Below are 19,721 nucleotides of genomic sequence, written 5' to 3' on the forward strand. Positions count from 1 at the left end.
GTTATATGTTTTTTTTTTTTTGGGGGGGGGTTGACCCGTAATGAGCATCTTGAAAATTTAAAATTAAAGGGACAGTCAAGTCCAAAAAAAACTTTCATGATTCAAATAGGGCATGTAAATTTTAAATAACTTTCCAATTTACTTTTATCACCAATTTTGCTTTGTTCTCTTGGTATTCTTAGTTAAAAGCTAAACCTAGGAGGTTCATATGCTAATTTTTTAGACCTTGAAGGCCGCCTCTAATATAAATGCATTTTGACAGTTTTTCACCACTTGAGGGCATTAGTTCATGTGTTTCATATAGATAACATTGAGCTCATGCACATGAATTTACCAAGGACTGAGCACTGATTGGCTAAAATGCAAGTCTGCCAAAAGAACTGAAATAAGGGGGCAGTTTGCAGAGGCTTAGATACAAGCTAATTACAGAGGTAAAACGTGTATTATTATAACTGTGCTTGTTATGCAAAACTAGGGAATAGGTAATTAAGGGATGATCTATCTTTCAAAACAACAACAACAAAAAAAGATTGTTAAATATGATACTAATCCTTTATGTATAATAAATTAATATTAATTCTGAAATTGTGAAGAGAGTGCTGTATTCCCTTTCTTTTGTGCAGTGCTGAATATAGCACTGTTCCTTAAAAACGTACCTGTTCAAGGATGCGTAAAACTTACTTTAATATGTCTCTACTTCTTATATTTCCTACTCCCTCAACTTCCCCATATACTTCCTTTAGAATGTAAGCTCACGAGTCCACTTGTCCTGTTGATCATTTTATGTAATGATGGTTTACAGCTTACAGTGACTCAAGGGCAGGATCCTCTACCCTTATTATTATTTACATACTTGCCTTCTGAATATTGTACTCCGTGGGGCATATTTATCAAAGTGTGAGCGGACATGATACGATGTAGCGTATTATGTCCACTGCACATCGATAAATGCTGACAGCATACGCTGTCGGCATTTATCATTGCACAAGCAGTTCACCAGAACTGCTTGTGCAATACCGTCCCCTGCAGATTTGCAGCCGCTAGCAGGGGGTGTCAATCAACCCGATCGTATTTGATCGGGTTGATTTCTGTCCGCCGCCTCAGAGCAGGCAGACAGGTTATGGAGCAGCGGCAAACTGCTCGCCGGAAACAAGGGGCATCAAGCTCCATTCTGGAGCTTGATAATTTATATGTACGATTTATGTATATGTCTTCTGTTTATTGTACCCCATAACCATATACTTAATGTTACAGCGCTGCGTAATATGTTGGCATTTTATAAATATATAATAATAATAAAAATAATCAGACGGCAGATAAATGATTCCAGCCAACACATGATACTTACTTCCCCTTGCTGGTATGCCTGGATCTCCTTGGTCACCTATGAATTGAAAAATAAAATTCTTTATTTTATATAGATAAAGGTCACATGACTGTGTCTATCGCTGTTGAAGAATCTGTGGGGCCTATCTATCAAGCTCCGAAAGGCCCGTGTTTCTGGCGAGTCTTCAGACTTACCAGAAACAGCAGTTATGAAGCAGCGGTCACAAAGACCGCTGCTCCATAACCTGTCCGCCTGCTCTGAGCAGGCGGACAGACATCGCCGGAAATCAACCCGATCGAGTACGATTGGGTTGATTGACACCTCCCTGCTGGCGGCCCATTGGCCGCGAGTCTGCAGGGGGCGCCGTTGCACCAGCAGCTCTCCGCATTCAGCGAGGTCTTGCGGACCTGATCTGCACTGTCGGATCAGGTCCACGAGACCTTTAATAAATAGAGACCTTTGATAAATAGTGTGTCCATATACAGAAATCAATGATTCAGACTTATTATTTCTGATTTTCTATAAATAGACCATAAATGATCCTCTGGCTGTGGACTATATCATATTATATCGTACAGCATAACTCAGAAACTAAAGCTGCTAGGACTGATTATAAATGATTTTTGCGCAAATAGCAGATCTTTGTGTGTTGCACTTTGACACAAATAAATCCAGTGTCGAAAATATCCAAATGCCGCTGCCTGTGAACATATGACAATGCCTAATTTGTAATATACTGGTGATTCCACTGCACTACTGTGTTCTTAAGTAAACAAAGAGGATTTGGGTAGACATTGCTAATAGCTGAAATACCTCATACCCTTCACTGAATCCAGAGAGATTTTAGATTACCCCCCAAAAAAACATAACAGAATGAAAAAGGAAAGTGTTGCAGTTGTCAAAGGGTTACAAGCAGTCTTCCCTCGAAAGCCAGCTGTGTGAGTGGCCCAGCAGTGAAACAGTTAATTAGAGCAATTAGCAAACACTACACAATGCAGACTGCAAGGTGCGGGTTCCTTATTAACTGTTTCACTGCTGGGTCACACTGGTTACAAGAGAGGGAAATACATTTGTGAGTCTAAGGAGTAGATTTAACAACTGTCAGGCAGACATGATCCACTGTAGTGGATATGTCCGCCCGACAACGCTACATGCTGTCGGCATTTAACATTGCACAAGCATTTCTAGTGAAATGCTTGTGCAATGCCGCCCCAATCATATCTGATCGGGATGATTGCTGTCCGCCACCTCAGAGGTGGTGGATGAGTTAAGGCGGATGAATAATTGTTTTACGACCGCTGCTTCTTAACTTTTGTTTTCCGGCGAGCCAAAAGACTGTTGCGGAAACAGCTACATTCGCAGCTTCTTAAATCTATCCCTAGGTGATAAAAAACAGTGATCTAGCATCTAAGGGGGTTAAGCAAATCTGTTTCTCAGTGTATAATTATTCAGGGTTTTTTTGGATAATTTATAGGTAGAAGATTTTCATGCTTTTTCTTGTATGTTTGACAACAGAAGTTTTGAAAGTGAAACTACTAAGAAGAAACTGTTTCTGGTTAGCGAGAAGGATATTATTTTACTTGGCTTATTTGTAGACATGTGCGATTCGGTTCGGCCCGAATCGAAATTCGGACGAATTTGTTCGAATTCGGATCGATTCGAATTTCCGAATTGCAGTAGTTCCGAATCTACCGAATAAATCCGAATCGATTCGAATTTATTCGGTAGATTCGGATGGCTGTGTATTACACTAGTATACTAGTGTAATACACAGCACATCCCACTTTACAGTGACCGAATTTCCGAAAATCCGAATCGATTCGAATCGAACCGAATGCGAACCGAATTTTTTCAAATCCGAATGAATCCGAAACGAATTCATTCGATTTCTTCCGAATTCGAATCGATCTGAACCGAAATTCTAATCGGTCCGAATCGATCCGAACCGAATTTTTCGCGGCTGCACATGTCTACTTATTTGGGTGTAAGATTCTGAGCGAACTGAATATTAAAAAAAAACAGTCATGATTTGCAGTGTTAAATGTTTGTAATAAATTGTTGAACAATTCAACAACATTACCCTCCTCCCTTTACAAAAAATTGTCCATAGCAGGCACATTATGATGTATGCTGTGCTTTCTGATGCTGATTTTGCAATTTTTATAGCCACTGATTATAGATAGTAGAAAGAAACAGAAGCGCCACATAGCGTAGCACTGTATATATTCGTGTGAGGTTATGCATTAAAGGGCCATAATACCCAAATATTTAAACACTTGAAAGTAATGCAGCATAGCTGTAAAAAGCTGACTAGAAAATGTCTCCTGAACATCTCTATGTAAAAAAGAAAGATATTTTACCTCAAAAGTTCCTCAGTAGCCACCTCCCATTGTAAAGGATTTCTAAGCAGCATTTTACTGTGTCTGTCCTGGGACAGCTGAAAGGATGAGCCTCGTGAACTCTCATATTATTTCACCAATCAGGTAAAGGAAGCTTACTATGAAATCTCATGAGAGTTAAGTCAAATCTCATTAGATCACAGTAAGAGTTCATGACCTCAGCACTGCTGATGCTGATTGGCTGCTGTTCATTTCTTTATTTTTTTTTATATTTTTTTTACCTGCAGCTGGGAGCAGGTGAAGTATAACTTTTTACACAGAACTTACTCTGCTGAGCTGAGGAGATTGTGAGGTAAAATATCTTCCTTTTTTACATAGAGATTCTCAGGTGATATTTTCTTGTCAGCTTTTTACAGTTATACTGCATCAGTTTCAAGTGATTTAGCATATGAGTATTATGTCCCTTTAAATGTTTCACTCACATTTGGTAGAGCACCCCTCTTGGTGCGAGACTCAAGCTCCATACGGAGATTGATAAATATGCCCCAATAAGTGTTTAATATCCTTTTAATGATGCATGACGTAGTAGCTGCCAATACAATAAATAACTTTAAAAAAGACTTGGATATTCTTTTTTTGGGGGGCATAAAAACATAGTCCAGTGCTATTTTTGTTTGTGCTAAATAGGTAGGTATATTAAATGTACCTGCATTATTATCACTTCACTTGGTGTTTTTTTTTATGAAAATAAAAGAGGATCTGTAACCTCATCTATTGAGGCCGAATTATATGTCTGTCGGACCTGATCCGACAGTGCGGATCAGGTCCGACAGACATTGCTGAATGCGGAGAGCAATACGCTCGCCGTATTCAGCATTGCACCAGCAGCTCCAGCAAGGAGGTGTCAATCAACCCGATCGTACTCGATCAGGTTGTATTGTGGCGATTCCTGTCCGCCTCATCAGAGCAGGCGGACAGGGTTATGGAGCAGCGGTCTTTAGACCGCTGCTTCATAACTGCTGTTTCTGGCAAGTCTGAAGACTCACCCGAAACACGGCCCTTCAAGCTCCATTCGGAGCTTGATAGATAGGCCTCATTATGTTTCTTTATTACCTTTTACTCCTTTCGTTCCAGGGCTCCCTTTGTCTCCTAGGGAAAAAAAACAAAAAACAATAATATGTCAACCTTAATAAAATCTTATTTGGTTATAGTAAAGTTAATTTACAGTATAATGATCTCATGTATGAATTGGGGGGTAAGGCAGTGTTTATTTAGTGGATTGTGTGCATTATATATATATATATATATATATATATATATATTTATATTTATATATAGTTTAGGACCGCCTAACCCACTTCCTGTCCTCCAACTTCTTGCTTGACCCCCTGCAATCTGGCTTCCATTCCCAACACTCAACTGAGACTGCCCTCACCAAGGTTACGAATGATCTTCTTTCTGCTAAAAGTAATGGTCACTACTCTATACTTATCTTACTTGACCTCTCAGCTGCCTACGAAACTATTGACCACCCCATTCTCATACATACTCTCAGCTTTCCTGATCTCTGTGACACTGCCCTCTCTTGGATCCACTCCTATCTTTCTAACAGGTCCCTTCTGTATCATTTGCTGGCAACAACTCCTCTTCAGTGTCTCTGTTGGTTGGAGTATCTCAAGGCTCTGTCCTGGGTCCTCTACTCTTCTCTATTTATACTTCTTCACTGGGCAATATTATCAACAGCTATGTCTTCAAATATCACCTATATGCTGATGACAGTCAGATCTACCTGTCCACCCCTGCTCTCTCCCTCCCTCTGTCTTTTCTCATGTCAGCAACTGCTTATCTGGCATTTCTTCTTGGCCTCTCTTCACCTAAAGATGAACATGTCCAAGACTGAGCTCCTTCTAATTCTCCCCTCTAACTCTACTCCGATTTCTGACCTTTATATCACTGTCAGCGGCATCACTATCTCCCCATCTCCGCTGCTTCAGAGTTTCACTTGAATCCAATCTGTCCTTCATCCCCCATCCTTCATCCCCCATAACCAATTGCTCACTTCATCCTGCCGCAACCACCTATGCATTATCTCCAAACTAGTGGCCAGATGGAAAACTCTCCTCGGAGCAAGACACATGAAAGCTTGCTTGGAATTTGCAAGAAAGCACCTAAATGACTTTTAAAAACTGTGAGAAGCAAGATTCTCTGGTATGATGAAATGACAATTGAACTGTTTAGCCTCAATTCCAAGCATCATTTCTGGAAGAAACCAGACACCGCTCATCACCTGTGCAATACCATCCCAACTGTGAAGCATGGTTGGTATCATCATGTTGTGGGTGTGTTTTTCAGTGGCAGGGACTGGGGGACTGGTCAGGGTTGAGGAAAAGCTGAATGAAAACCTGGTCCACAGTGCTCAGGAAGGTAAGCCTTCCAGCAGGACAATGACCCTAAGCACATAGCCAAGACAATGCAATGGTGGCTTAGGGGCAACTCTGTGAATGTCTTTGAGTGGCCCAGCCAGAGTCTGGGATTGAGCTCAATCGCATACCTCTGGAGAGACCTGAAAATGTATGGTCTTCATCCAACCTGACAAAGTTTGAGAGGATCTGCACAGGGGAATGGCAGAAAATTTCCAAATCCAGGTGTGCAAAGCTCGTCTCATCATATCTAAAAATACTTGAGGCCTTAATACTGTTTTTTGCCTTGTTATTATGGGCTATGGCGTGTAGACTGATGTGAAAAAAAACTGTTTTAGCATAAGCCTGCAACATAACAAATGTGAAAAAAATGAAGAGGAATGAATACTTTCTGAATGCACTGTAGTTCCACTGGGTAGAATATCCACATCAAAACTATACAGACAAATTAAAAAGAAAAACATTCCCTCCACTCTAATATCTAAAAAAGAAAGACACAATATATTTCACAGATGCAATAGAGTGTTCATGAATTCTTTATGCTGGGCCTAAGTGTTGTTGAAAAATCCTGACCTCTATGACCCAGGAAATCCAACATCCAGCCCCTGGGGACACCTTTAGCTATATCTTGCAACACTACTTTGCCACAACAGCGCAGACATCCTGATATTTTACAATTACAAACATTTTCAAATTAGGATCCTACTTTGTATATTTGTGTCTATCTTTTACTAATTATGTTGGACTTTGTATTTGTTCTATGTGATATAAGCCTGACATTTTCAGAAACTGGGAGAGACACAAGAGTTTCCTGGGCTGAACAGGGGAGTTCCCAGGGTGGGTCTAAATTACAATTCTTATGATATTCTCTAAGCATTTTATACTTTCTAGTCTCACTGATTTATCTTGGCAGTATACATGTGAAGTCTATCAAAAATTCACCTTACTCTTATTTGTAAGTTCAGTCCCTGTGAAATCCACACTACAATTTCTCTTCAAGCTGGAGATTTTGTAATCATCAGGCCTCTAGTTATCATGGCTAAGGTTTGAGTCATTCATTATTGAGGGTAGTGAGAATTGATGTCCTGGATCTTTAAACAATTTTTTTTACAAATTCTCATTTTGTAGTTCTATGTGGCATTACTGTTAAATCAAACTCAAAATTGAAATGCACATATAAGTATTGTAGTTTAGAATATAATTGTTTCTGTATGTATTAGCAAAATGCTTCTAGTAAAATGTATTTCTGTTTTGATGTATGGATGTGATAAGACAATGCTAACTTGTCTCCTGGTGATATATAGGAATAGAAGGTCTTTTCTTATCAGTAAAATATTTGTACTGTTGAAAATGAAGGTCTGACTACAGAGATTAATACTTTACCTTTGTTATTATGAATTTGAAGACCTGACTGCCCAACACTCTCAGAGTTATTGGAAAAGGCCTCATGGTTAGAAGTCTTTTGACGTATTATGTATCGTAAAGAAGTTTTGTTGGCTAGGAAATGTTCTGTTTGAAGGACAGTATTAGGGACTATTAGTTCAACATACTTTTTCTTTTCAAAGACATCTTGAAAAACTTGGTACACTTTAGTAAACTGTAGTTTAGTAAAGGATGATGATTCTGTTTGACAAGTGGAATGGGTATAAGGAACCCCACAATGGTGAAGATAAAACTGGGATCTGAAATTTAATGTACCAGTTTCCCAATTAATAATGGGATTATGCTTTCGTAAACAGGGGAGACCGAGGACCAGAGTAAATATAGGTAATGACACCAAATCAAAGGTAATATTCTCTTGATGTCCGGACCCTATCATGACCAGTAAAGAAACAGTCTCCTCTATGCTGGGTTCAGTGGTAATCCATCTATAATTTGAATATGAACTGTTTTTTTCTTAGAGAGATGGGGGATCTGTAATCTTTGGGCTAAATGGGTATCTAAGAAGCACCCACTGGCTCCAAAGTCAATCAGGGCAGAAAAACTAACTGGATTTTTATCCCATTGCAATGATATAGGTATGGATAGGTGAGGTTTTGAGTATCTAGGCATCTGTTCAGTAGACATAAAAGGAAAAGTTGGGTTATCTCTGGGAGACTTGGGCTTGGCTATGCATACCCAAGCTATATGTCCAGGTTCCCCATAATAGAGGCACAAATTCAAAGATCTCCTTCTGTTTTTTGGAATAAGAGAGAGGACTTCGGACACTTCCTATTTGCATAGGGTCTTCTGGAGATTTAACAGCTGGGGTTGGTGGTGGATGGTATATAGGTTGTCTGCAGGGAGGACAATAAGCAGCTGCCCTATTCATTCATCTTTCCTTGAGAGTCTGAGACAACGTCAATTTTATTTGACAAAGAGAATATATTTTTTGAGGTGGTGGGAAACTCCACTCATGCCAGATCATGCCTCAAGGTTTCTGATAGGCCCAATCTAAACTGATCACAGAGAGCAGCTTCATACCAGGTAGATAATGTGGCAAGGTGACAGAATTCGGCAACATACTCCGCTACATCGCTCCAGCCCTACTTGAGAGAATGTGTCTTGGTTTGAGCTGTGGATGCCTTGAAGAGGTCTTCATATTTTGATTCTAGACTTTGCAAAAATGAATCCCATGACTCAAAGATAGGGCTATGAATGAACAGAAAACGAAGAGCCCATAGTTGTGGTTCTCCAGTAAAGAGAGGCATGAGAATTTGTACAAAGTCTGAATAGCAAGTTCTAGGTTGTAACTAAAACAAAACCTGACAGGAAGTGATAAAATCTGTAACATAGAAATTCCAGCCTCCAAGTTTGGCATAAAAAGACCTTTATTTTTCACATAGGGTCCAGAGCAAACAATACAATTTGTTTGCTCTGAACCCTATGTGAAAAATAAAGGTCTTTTTATGCCAAACTTGGAGGCTGGAATTTCTATGTTACAGATTGGATAAGTGGACTTGGCAAATTCTGCATTCCGTGCCCCTCAACAAAGAAATTGTGTGCTGTGTTCCAACTTTTGTGAAGTTGCTAAGGAAGTGATAAAAATCAGAAACTAAGATCTATCTCCATTAACTTTTTCAGGCAGAGCAACTTGTGGTTCTAATGTGGAGTTCATTGCTGCTTCTGACATTGATGCACTTTTAGATGGGGCAGGGGGAACAGGATCTTGTGAAGGACCTCGAAATTGCTGCTCCAATCTATTTTGATTTTCTTACAGGGCATGCACTGATTGTGTTACCTAATTTAGTTGTTGGGTTAAGGTTTCAATCTTTAATGTTATTCTGTGAAGATTAGGGTGAGTGGAACTCCATATGCAGTAATAGATTTACAGGAAACCAATGGCTAGATTACGAGTTCTGCGTTAGCCTTAAAAAGCAGCGTTGAGAGGTCCCAACGCTGCTTTTTAACGCCCGCTGGTATTACGAGTCAGGCAGGTACAGGTGTACCGCTCACTTTTCTTCCGCGACTTTTGGCTACCGCAAATCCCCTTACGTCAATTGCGTATCCTATCTTTTTAATGGGATTTGCCTAACGCTGGTATTACAAGTCTTGGTAGAAGTGAGCGGTACAGCCTCTACCTCCAAGACTTCTACCGCATTTAAAAGTCAGTAGTTAAGAGTTTTATGGGCTAACGCCGGAACATAAAGCTCTTAACTACAGTGCTACAAAGTACACTAACACCCATAAACTACCTATTAACCCCTAAACCGAGGCCCCCCCCCACATCGCAAACACTATAATAAAATTATTTAACCCCTAATCTGCCGACCGGACATTGCCGCCACCTACATTATCCCTATGAACCCCTAATCTGCTGCCCCTAACATCGCCGACACCTACATTATATTTGTTAACCCCTAATCTGGCCCCCCCAATGTCGCCGCCACCTACCTACACTTATTAACCCCTAATCTGCCGACCGGACATCGCCGCCACTATAATAAATGTATTAACTCCTAAACCGCCGCAATCCCGCCTCGCAAACACTATAATAAATTTTATTAACCCCTAATCTGCCCCCCCCAACGTCGCCGCCACCTACCTACAATTATTAACCCCTAATCTCCCGCCCCCAACGTCGCCGCTACTATAATAAAGTTATTAACCCCTAAACCTAAGTCTAACCCTAACCCTAACACCCCCCTAACTTAAATATAATTTAAATAAAACGAAATAAAATTACGATAATTAAATAAATTAATCCTATTTAAAACTAAATACTTACCTATAAAATAAACCCTAATATAGCAACCCTAATATAGCTACGATATAACTAATAGTTACATGGTAGCTATTTTATGATTTATATTTATTTTACAGGCAACTTTGTATTTATTTTAACTAGGTACAATAGCTATTAAATAGTTAATAACTATTTAATAGCTACCTATTTAAAATAATTACAAAATTACCTGTAAAATAAATCCTAACCTAAGCTACAAATACACCTAACACTACACTATCAATAAATTAATTAAATAAATTAACTACAATTATCTAAACTAAAATACAATTAAATAAACTAAACTATATTACAAAAAAAACAAACACTAAATTACAAAACATAAAAAAATATTACAAGAATTTTAATCTAATTACACCTACTCTAAGCCCCCAAATAAAATAAAAAGCCGCCCAAAATAATAAAATTCCCTACCCTATACTAAATTACAAATAGCCCTTAAAAGTGCCTTTTGCGGGGCATTGCCCCAAAGTAATCAGCTCTTTTACCTGTAAAAAAAAATACAAGACCCCCCCCCAACATTAAAACCCACCACCCACACACCCCTACTCTAAAACCCACCCGATCCCACCTTAAAAAAACCTAATACTACCCCCCTGAAGATCACCCTACCTTGAGCCGTGTTCGCCCAACCAGGCACCGATGGGCCAGAAGAGGACATCCGGACCGGCAGAAGTCTTCATCCTATCCGGGCAGAAGAGGACATCTGGACCGGCAGACATCTTCATTCAGGCGGCAAAAGTTCTGTCCTAAAGCTGAATGAAGATTCCTTTAAATGACATCATCCAAGATGGCGTCCCTCGAATTCCGATTGGCTGATAGGATTCTATCAGCCAATCAGAATTAAGGTAGGAAAAATCCGATTGGTTGATGCTATCAGCCAATCGGTTTGAAGTTCAATCCGATTGGCTGATTGGATGAGCCAATAGAATTTACCTCGCATTCTATTGGCTCATCCAATCAGCCAATCAAATTGAACTTCAATCCGATTGGCTGATAGCATCAACCAATCAGATTTTCCCTACCTTAATTCCGATTGGCTGATAGAATCCTATCAGCCAATTGGAATTCAAGGGACGCCATCTTGGATGACGTCATTTAAAGGAATCTTCATTCTGCTTTAGGACATCGGAAGAAGAGGATGGCTCCGCGTCGGCTGGATAGAAGATGGCTCCGCTCCGCTCCGGAAGGATGAAAATAGAAGATGCCGTCTGGATGAAGATGTCTGCTGGTCCGGATGTCCTCTTCTGCCCGTATAGGATGAAGACTTCTGCCGGTCCGGATGTCCTCTTCTGGCCCATCGGTGCCCGGCTGGGTGAACACGGCTCAAGGTAGGGTGATCTTCAGGGGGGGTAGTGTTAGGTTTTTTTAAGGGGGGATCGGGTGGGTTTTAGAGTAGGGGTGTGTGGGTGGTGGGTTTTAATGTTGGGGAGGTCTTGTATTTTTTTTTACAGGTAAAAGCCCTTTTAAGGGCTGGTAAAAGAGCTGATTACTTTTGTAATTTAGTATAGGGTAGGGAATTTTATTATTTTGGCGGGCTTTTTTATTTTATTAGGGGGCTTAGATTAGGTGTAATTAGATTAAAATTCTTGTAATATTTTTTTATTTTTTTGTAATTTAGTGTTTGTTTGTTTTTGTAATATAGTTTAGTTTATTTAATTGTATTTTAGTTTAGATAATTGTAGTTAATTTATTTAGTTAATTTATTGATAGTGTAGTATTAGGTGTATTTGTAACTTAGGTTAGGATTTATTTTACAGGTAATTTTGTAATTATTTTAAAAAGGTAGCTATTAAATAGTTATTAACTATTTAATAGCTACTGTACCTAGTTAAAATAAATACAACGTTGCCTGTAAAATAAATATAAATCCTAAAATAGCTACCATGTAACTATTAGTTATATTGTAGCTATATTAGGGTTTATTTTATAGGTAAGTATTTAGTTTTAAATCGGAATAATTTATTTAATTCTAGTAATTTTATTTAGATTTATTAAAAATAGATTTAACTTAGGGGGGGTGTTAGGGTTAGACTTAGGTTTAGGGGTTAATAACTTTATTATAATAGCGGCAACGTTGGGGTCGGCAGATTAGGGGTTAATAATTGTAGGTAGGTGGCGGTGACGTTGGGGGGGGCAGATTAGGGGTTAATACAATTTATTATAGTGTTTGCGAGGTGGGAGTGCGGCGGTTTAGGGGTTAATACATTTATTATAGTGGCGGCGATGTCCGGTCGGCAGAATAGTGGTTAATAAGTGTAGGTAGGTGGCTGCGACATTGGGGGCGGAAGATTAGGGGTTAATAAATATAATATAGGTATCGGCGATGTTAGGGGCAGCAGATTAGGGGTTCATAGCTATAATGTAGGTGGTGGCGGTGTCCGGAGCGGCAGATTAGGGGTTAATAATATTATGCAGGTGTCAGCGATAGCGGGGGCGGCAGATTAGAGGTTAATAAGTGTAAGGTTAGGGGTGTTTAGACTCGGGGTTCATGTTAGGGTGTTAGGTGTAGACTTAGAAAGTGTTTCCCCATAGGAAACAATGGGGCTGCGTTAGAAGCTGGACGCTGCTTTTTTGCAGGTGTTAGGTTTTTTTTCAGCCAGCTCAGCCCCATTGTATCCTATGGGGAAATTGTGCACAAGCACGTTTTTCCAGCTTACCGCTACCATAAGCAACGCTGGTATTACAGGTAGAAGTGGAGCTAAATTTTGCTCAACGCTCACTTTTCTGAGACTAACGCAGCCATTCAGAAAACTTGTAATACCAGCGTTGTTTAAAGTGAGCGCTGGAAAAAAAAGGCTTGTTAGCCCCGCAAATTTTTACCGACAAAACTCGTAATCTAGGCGCAAGTCTTTTACAAGGCTTTACTAAAGTAAGAAAAACAAAAACTAAGAATTGGTTAATATTAAGGGTAAAACAAGAGCAGAGTCCAGAATCGTGCCAAAGGTCAGGTATTGTTAAATCAGACCAGCAACTAGGTACCAAAGGGCAAAAATAAGCAGAGTCCAGGAACGGGCCAAGGGTCAGGGTACCGTGAGATCAGTCTAGCAACTAGGTACCAAAGGGGGAAGGAAGGAAGGAACAATATACAGCAGGTATAGGTGGACAGGCTGGCACAGGATACCAGATTGATGAAGTTGTGAAAACAGGATTCAGGTAAGCTGCAACTGGTACAGCAATCACAGGAGACTCAGCAGGCACAGGATATCCAAAGGATACTGTTGGTGAGGCTGCCACAGGATTCTATGTAGGTGAAGTGTTTACAGCAGGATTCAGATAAGCTACCACTGGTACAGCAGGATACAGGAGACTCGGCAGGGTGTTAAGGGATACCAGGAGGGTGCAACAGGTACAGCGGGATACAGGTAAGCTGCCACTGGTAAAGCAGGACACAGGAGACTTAGCAGGCACAGGATACCCAGCTGGTACTGTTGGTGAGGCTATCACAGGATACCAGGTGAATGCATCAGGTACAGCGGGATACAGGTAAGCTACTACTGGTACAGCAGGATACAGGAGACTCAGCAGGCACAGGATACCCAGCTGGTACTGTTGGTGAGGCTGTCACGAGATACCAGGTAGGTGCAATGGATACAGCTGGATTCAAGTAAGCTAGCACGGTACAGCAGGATACAGGAAACTCAGCAGGCACACAGGATACCCAATGGGTACTGTTGGTGAGGCTGTAATGGGATACCAGGTAGTTGCAACGATACAGCAGGATTCAGGTAAGATGCCACTGGCATAGAAGGATACAGGGGACTCAGCAATCACAGGATACCTATTGGGTACTGCTGGTGAGGCTGCCATGGGATACCAGGTGATCGCAGTAGGTACAGCTGGATACAGGTATGCTACTACTGCTACAGCAGGATACAGGAGACTCAGCAGGTACTGTTGGTGAGGCTACCACAGGATACCAGATAGGTGCAACGGGTACAGCAGGATTCAGGTAAGGTGTCACTGGTACAGCGGGCTACAGGAGACTCAGCAGACTGTCACAGAATACCAGGTGAGTGCTGTACAGAGCGGGATACAGGTAAGCTACTATTGGTATAGCAGGATACAGGAGACTCAGCAGGTACAGGATACCCAGGGGGTACTGTTGGTGAGGCTGTCACAGGATACCAGGTAAGTGCAACGGGTACAACAGGATTCTGGTAAGCTGCCACTGGTACAGCAGGATGTAGGAGACTCAGCAGGCACAGGATACATAGCTGGTACAGTTGGTGAGTCTGCCACAGGATACCAGGTAGATGCAGCAGGTACAGCGGGATACAGGTAAGCTGCCACTGGTACAGCAGGATGCAGAAGACTCAGCAGGCACAAGATACATAGCTGGTACGGTTGGTGAGTCTGCCACAAGATACCAGGTAGGTGCAGCAGGTACAGTGGGAAACAGGTAAGCTGCCACTGGTACAGCAAGCACAGGAGACTCAGCAGGCACAGGAACAAGATAAGTAACAGCTTATTACACCACAGGATACAGGAGAGCAGGTAAGGTTTATGTGCACCTCTTAATTACTCAGCCCAAATTGATGGGCTGAGTGGATTTATATAGTTACTCCCACACCTGTAGCCATTTAGGTGGGAGTTCCTGTAATTGTGTGTGGCCCCATTAAATCAGTGCAGTGCTCGGCCACGTTTGCCTAGGAAGAGCAGTCGCAGCTGCAGAGGACAGACCTTGCTGTTTCTCTACGTGGATCGCAGAGTCAGGAGCCCATTGTGGGATTGTTTGTAGGCAAATTCCTGACATATTGTGTCTCAGTTTGCATCATTTATCACAATTACATGCTACCACTGGCTTTCTAAGCAGGCCCGGTGTTTGAATGAGGGTGCATGAGTACGTGTATGGCAAAAATGTTTCTGCTGACATCATGCGCATTTCAATTTTTTATATAATATTTTTGATATAATATTTTATATTGTGTTACAAAATTATTTTAGGTTGCATGATTTGGCCGATTGTCTGCTCATCAGATCAGTATGTGTGGATTTGTGATAATATTTGTAATTTAGGCAATCAAAGTCATATGGTGATGTCATGGGGGCCGATTTAACAAAGTGCGAGCGGACATGGTCCGATGTAGGGGATCATGTACGCTGCACATAGATAAATGCCGACAGCGTATGTATCTGGTGAACTGCCTGTGCAATGCCGCCCCCTGCAGATTCGCGACCAATCAGCCGCTAGCAGCCGCATACGATCGGGTGGATTGATGTCCGCCGCCTCAGAGGAGTCTTAAGACCGCTGCTTCTTAACTCCTTTTTCCGGCGAGCCTGAAGGCTCGCGCAGAAACAGTTACATTCAGGGCCCTTCGGACCTTGTTAAATCGGCCCCATGGTGTCAGCTTTCATGACTGCAGATTGTCACATGACAAGTGTGTCAACTAATAGGAATTCTGCATTCTATACAGTTTATGTACCATGACATCATAGTAAGAAAAAGGGAGTCCATTATTACACACTTCTCTACAAAATGCCTTATAATATTCCATAGGAAATGTGAAGAAATAATGAATGTTTACCTTTCATCCCAGTTGGTCCCATTTTCCCTGGAATTCCCGGAAGCCCTTTATCTCCTAGAAATATGTGAGAAACAAGTTCAAGGCTTCTATAGTAAAAGTATAATAAAAAAACAACAACATTGCAGGTCTCTGTGGGTCCCTTTTTCTAACTGATGGTTAACGTCTGATATGATACAGAACAAGGCTGGTTTACCTTTAATTCCTGCTGGCCCAGGCTGACCCTGCTGTCCTGGGGCTCCCGGGGTTCCTGGACATCCTCTCAGTATTGTCAGTCTGTCTGAGTCTCCAACACCAATGACTTTCACATCTGTAGTGAGAAATTATGTTGCTGACATTAGGATATTAAAACTAATTTTGAATTTTTAAAATCTGCAGTGAAAGATTTATAATTACAGGGGGAAAAAAGGCAGTGTGTAAACATAAAAAAAAAAAAAATACATTCTTATGAATAAAATAAATATATTATCTATTATATTAAATATATTCTAATAATGCATTTATAACAAAATGTGTAAGATGATTTTACATAGATAAAGTTGATGTTAGGATCAGCACTCCTGGGTCATCCCCTCCATATGTAACACTGATGTAACACTGCAGGATTTGCAGGAAATAGGTGCTCAAACCTTCACAGACCCCCAACCAAGATCGGAAGGAATCAAATAGAACAAAAAGATGAAGGTAGCACTCTTTAGCAACAGGAAAACACCTTTAATAGGAGCAACGTTTCGAGGCTACTTGCCTCTTTCTCAAGCTTGAGAAAGAGGCAAGTAGCCTCGAAACGTTGCTCCTATTAAAGGTGTTTTCCTGTTGCTAAAGAGTGCTACCTTCATCTTTTTGTTCTAAGATGATTTTACAGTAAGATACAAAATAATAAAAAAAAGGATAATCACAATATAAAATTACATCAAAAGTGGACAATATTTGAGAAAACACTCTGGGGCCGATTTATCAATGTCTGGCGGACATCGCTGAATGCCAACAGCATACGCTGTCTGCATTTAACATTGCACAAGCAGTTCTAGTGAACTGCTTGTGCAATGCCGCTCCCTGCAGATTTGCGGCCAATCGGCTGCTACCAGGGGTTGTCAATCAACCTGATCGTATATAGGATCGGACGGATTGATGTCCGCAGCCTTAGAGACGGTGGACGAGTTAAGGAGCAGCGGTCTATGTACCCTGCATGAGAGCATGGAAGTAGGGGTGGGTGACCCCCCTCCTCCTGTGGACCCGCAAAAGTATAGGGTCAAGTATAGGTGAGGGGGGTGGAGTGAGAGGTATTAAGTATGAGTTAAGCAGGAAGTGGGGCAGCAGTTTAATTTTAGAAGAAGGCCGGCCTGCCTGAGGATCCGGATGCCGGTAGGGGGTTTGATTGCACAGCGGAGGGCAGGAGCAGCACCACTGGGGGCCTGAGTGGAGTTGGACCCCTAGGGGTAGATCCGGCTGACAGTGAGAGAAACGGCTGTGGGGGCAGGTCAGGGAGGCCCCTTCTTGCCTACAGGGAACAGTTTAGGACAGAGTGCTACTGGGGTAGTGCAGGGAGCAGAGGGAAAAAGCAGGGACCTAACACCCAGCATAGGTAGTGTGCAGGGGGTACTGGACATGGTAGAAGGGGAGGTAGAGGTAGGGGCGAAAGGGAGGGGGGACCAGGATCTGGGGCAATGGGAGTGCTGAGGACTAGTGGTAGGGCTAGGGGCAGGAGTACTGGCCTGGCTGATAGTATAGTCATGTGTAGAGGGGATAGGGGACAGCTAGGGGGGAGGGATGCGGGAGTGGCTATAAATAATGTTATGCCCCTATGTTCCACAGGTGTTCGGGACGAGGTGGACGGCCTCCCCGACAGTGCTGCAAAGGGGAGTGCCAGTAGCGACAGCAATTCTGGACCCAGACGGCGATTTCATATGGAAGGATACTGCCTACAGTGATCTAAATAGCAAGGACTTGGGTGAAGGGACTTCTGCTGGACATTCTATGGTCTGGGAATGAATAGAGGGGGACACATGGGGGGCCACATATGACAGGGACATAGGGACCAGAGATTTCACATCCTCCATTCCTCAGGTGGAGAGGCGGGGCTCTGTGCTGCACAGCAGGGGTCCAAGGTCAGCTGGACATGAGCGGCCTAGGGGAGGCTCTAGGTCACCGACAAGAGGGAGACGCCCATGGGAGGTGCCGGACTCCCCAATATGGGGAATGCTAGAATGGACTGAGGCTATCCGGACCAGGGACAGGAGATCCAGGTCACCTCATGTGAGGAGCTCAGCTAGGCGGGACACTGCAAGGAGGGGTCACGAGTCGAGAAGAAGGGATGCAGCAGTACCGTCTGCCCCTAGTGGGATGAAGGACAGCCAAGAAAGTTCACGGTCAGGACAGAGTACAGCGCCTCAAGGAACAGGTGGCTGGACAAGCGGGGGATTGCAGCATGCCTGGAAGTGTGAGTGGTGAGTTGTTCTCGGGGGCCTTGATTAAAGGCTTACAGGATCTTCTTCAGCTAGTGTCTGGTCAGACTGGGGACCAGGGACGGGCACGGATACTGTAAAGGGTGCAGTGGAAAAGGCATGGGTCCCTAACACAGTGGTGGCGGATGGACCAAGAGTGGATGGGGCTGCACAGACTCCGGTGGTGGGGGAGACGTGTGCATCGGGAGCAGGGCAAGCAGGGGGGGAGGCTTAAGGATTTGGAACAAGCTTTTAGATGCCCATGTCTATGCTCCATTGGACCTCTGGGCATTCATTTGACAACGGAGTTAAAGGAGGGCATTTAGAAACAGGAGTATTTAGAAATATTCGCGTTGCTCCCTCTGGATCAGGTTTGGGAGGTTAAGGAGGATGCCAAAGGGGATCAGACAAAGAAGAAGGAGGAGGAGGAACGTAAAAAACATTATAGGAAGTTGCCCAAAACCTTTGGGAACTGGTCCAAGGCATTTTGCATTATGGCCATTGTCATCTGTGAGAAGTTTGCTGATCAAAGTGCAGCGCTATTTTGTTACTTGGATAAGATTGCTGGAGCCTATAGGACTTATGGGGGCATGGCATGGTGGTGGTACGACAAACAATTTCATCAGCATATCGCCGTCCGCCCAGAGATGAGATAGGACGATAGGGACATGGGCATTTGGCTGGAGATAATGACCCCTCTGCGTTCGGGCCAGTCCTTTTGTGCCTCAGCAGTGTCAGGGAGCTCAGATAGCATCAGTGCAGCAGTGGCCATTAGAAAGCACATTTAAGTTTGGAGCCTCATGTAAATACAAACACGAGTGTTCCAGCTGCATGGGGTGCACACTCCATGTCAAAGTGCTTTAAGAGGGGTAAACCTGGGGGGAAAGTTGGGGACTCCATTGTTCAGCGCGTGGACCCCAGTAAAAGTAAGAGAGATGGTGCCTTGGTTAGAGCAGTCCGGTAGAGTGAGGGGAAAAAAGGGTACGCAGAGCTGATATTGACGGGATTTAGCTCTAGGTTCATGATTCCATTTGAGGGCCAGGGATGTGTTTCCATTTTGAAAAATTTGAGGTCAGCCAGGGACTTTCCAGCTGTGGTTAGGGACAAGCTCAGGAAAGAGGTTGAATTGGGGCGTATGGCCTTTCCTCCAGTACCTGACTTGAGGGTGTCTCCTTTAGGGTTCTTACCCAAAAAGGTTTCTGGCCAATTTAGGATGATACACCATCTGTCTTATCCAAAAGGGAACTTGGTGAAAGATGGCATTGACCCCTCGTTGACGGCAGTCAGGTATGCCTCATTTGACAAGGCTGTTTCTTTAGTTTGGGAGGCAGGGTGTGGAACACTCCTTGGGAAAGTAGATATTGAGGCAGCTTTCAGGATGTTGCCTGTTCACTCTATTTCGCATAATCTGCTGGGGTGTTATTTCGAAGGAGCCTACTTTATT

General features: G+C 42.5%; 1 protein-coding gene across 1 annotated transcript in view; it reads right to left on the reverse strand.

Annotated features, from left to right (window-relative positions):
• Window positions 1-19,721, reverse strand: part of LOC128642975 (ficolin-1-B) — a 62,928-nt gene that overhangs the window by 27,467 nt on the left and 15,740 nt on the right. The window contains exons 2-5 of the mRNA XM_053695884.1: window positions 16,033-16,146; window positions 15,840-15,893; window positions 4,780-4,815; window positions 1,349-1,384 (exon numbers count right to left, since the gene is read on the reverse strand). Coding sequence (XP_053551859.1) covers window positions 1,349-1,384; window positions 4,780-4,815; window positions 15,840-15,893; window positions 16,033-16,146 — 240 coding nt within the window. The remainder of the gene's footprint in view (window positions 1-1,348; window positions 1,385-4,779; window positions 4,816-15,839; window positions 15,894-16,032; window positions 16,147-19,721) is intronic.

The sequence above is a fragment of the Bombina bombina genome, chromosome 12 (assembly GCF_027579735.1).
Source record: "Bombina bombina isolate aBomBom1 chromosome 12, aBomBom1.pri, whole genome shotgun sequence".
In the NCBI taxonomy this organism is placed as follows: domain Eukaryota; kingdom Metazoa; phylum Chordata; class Amphibia; order Anura; family Bombinatoridae; genus Bombina; species Bombina bombina.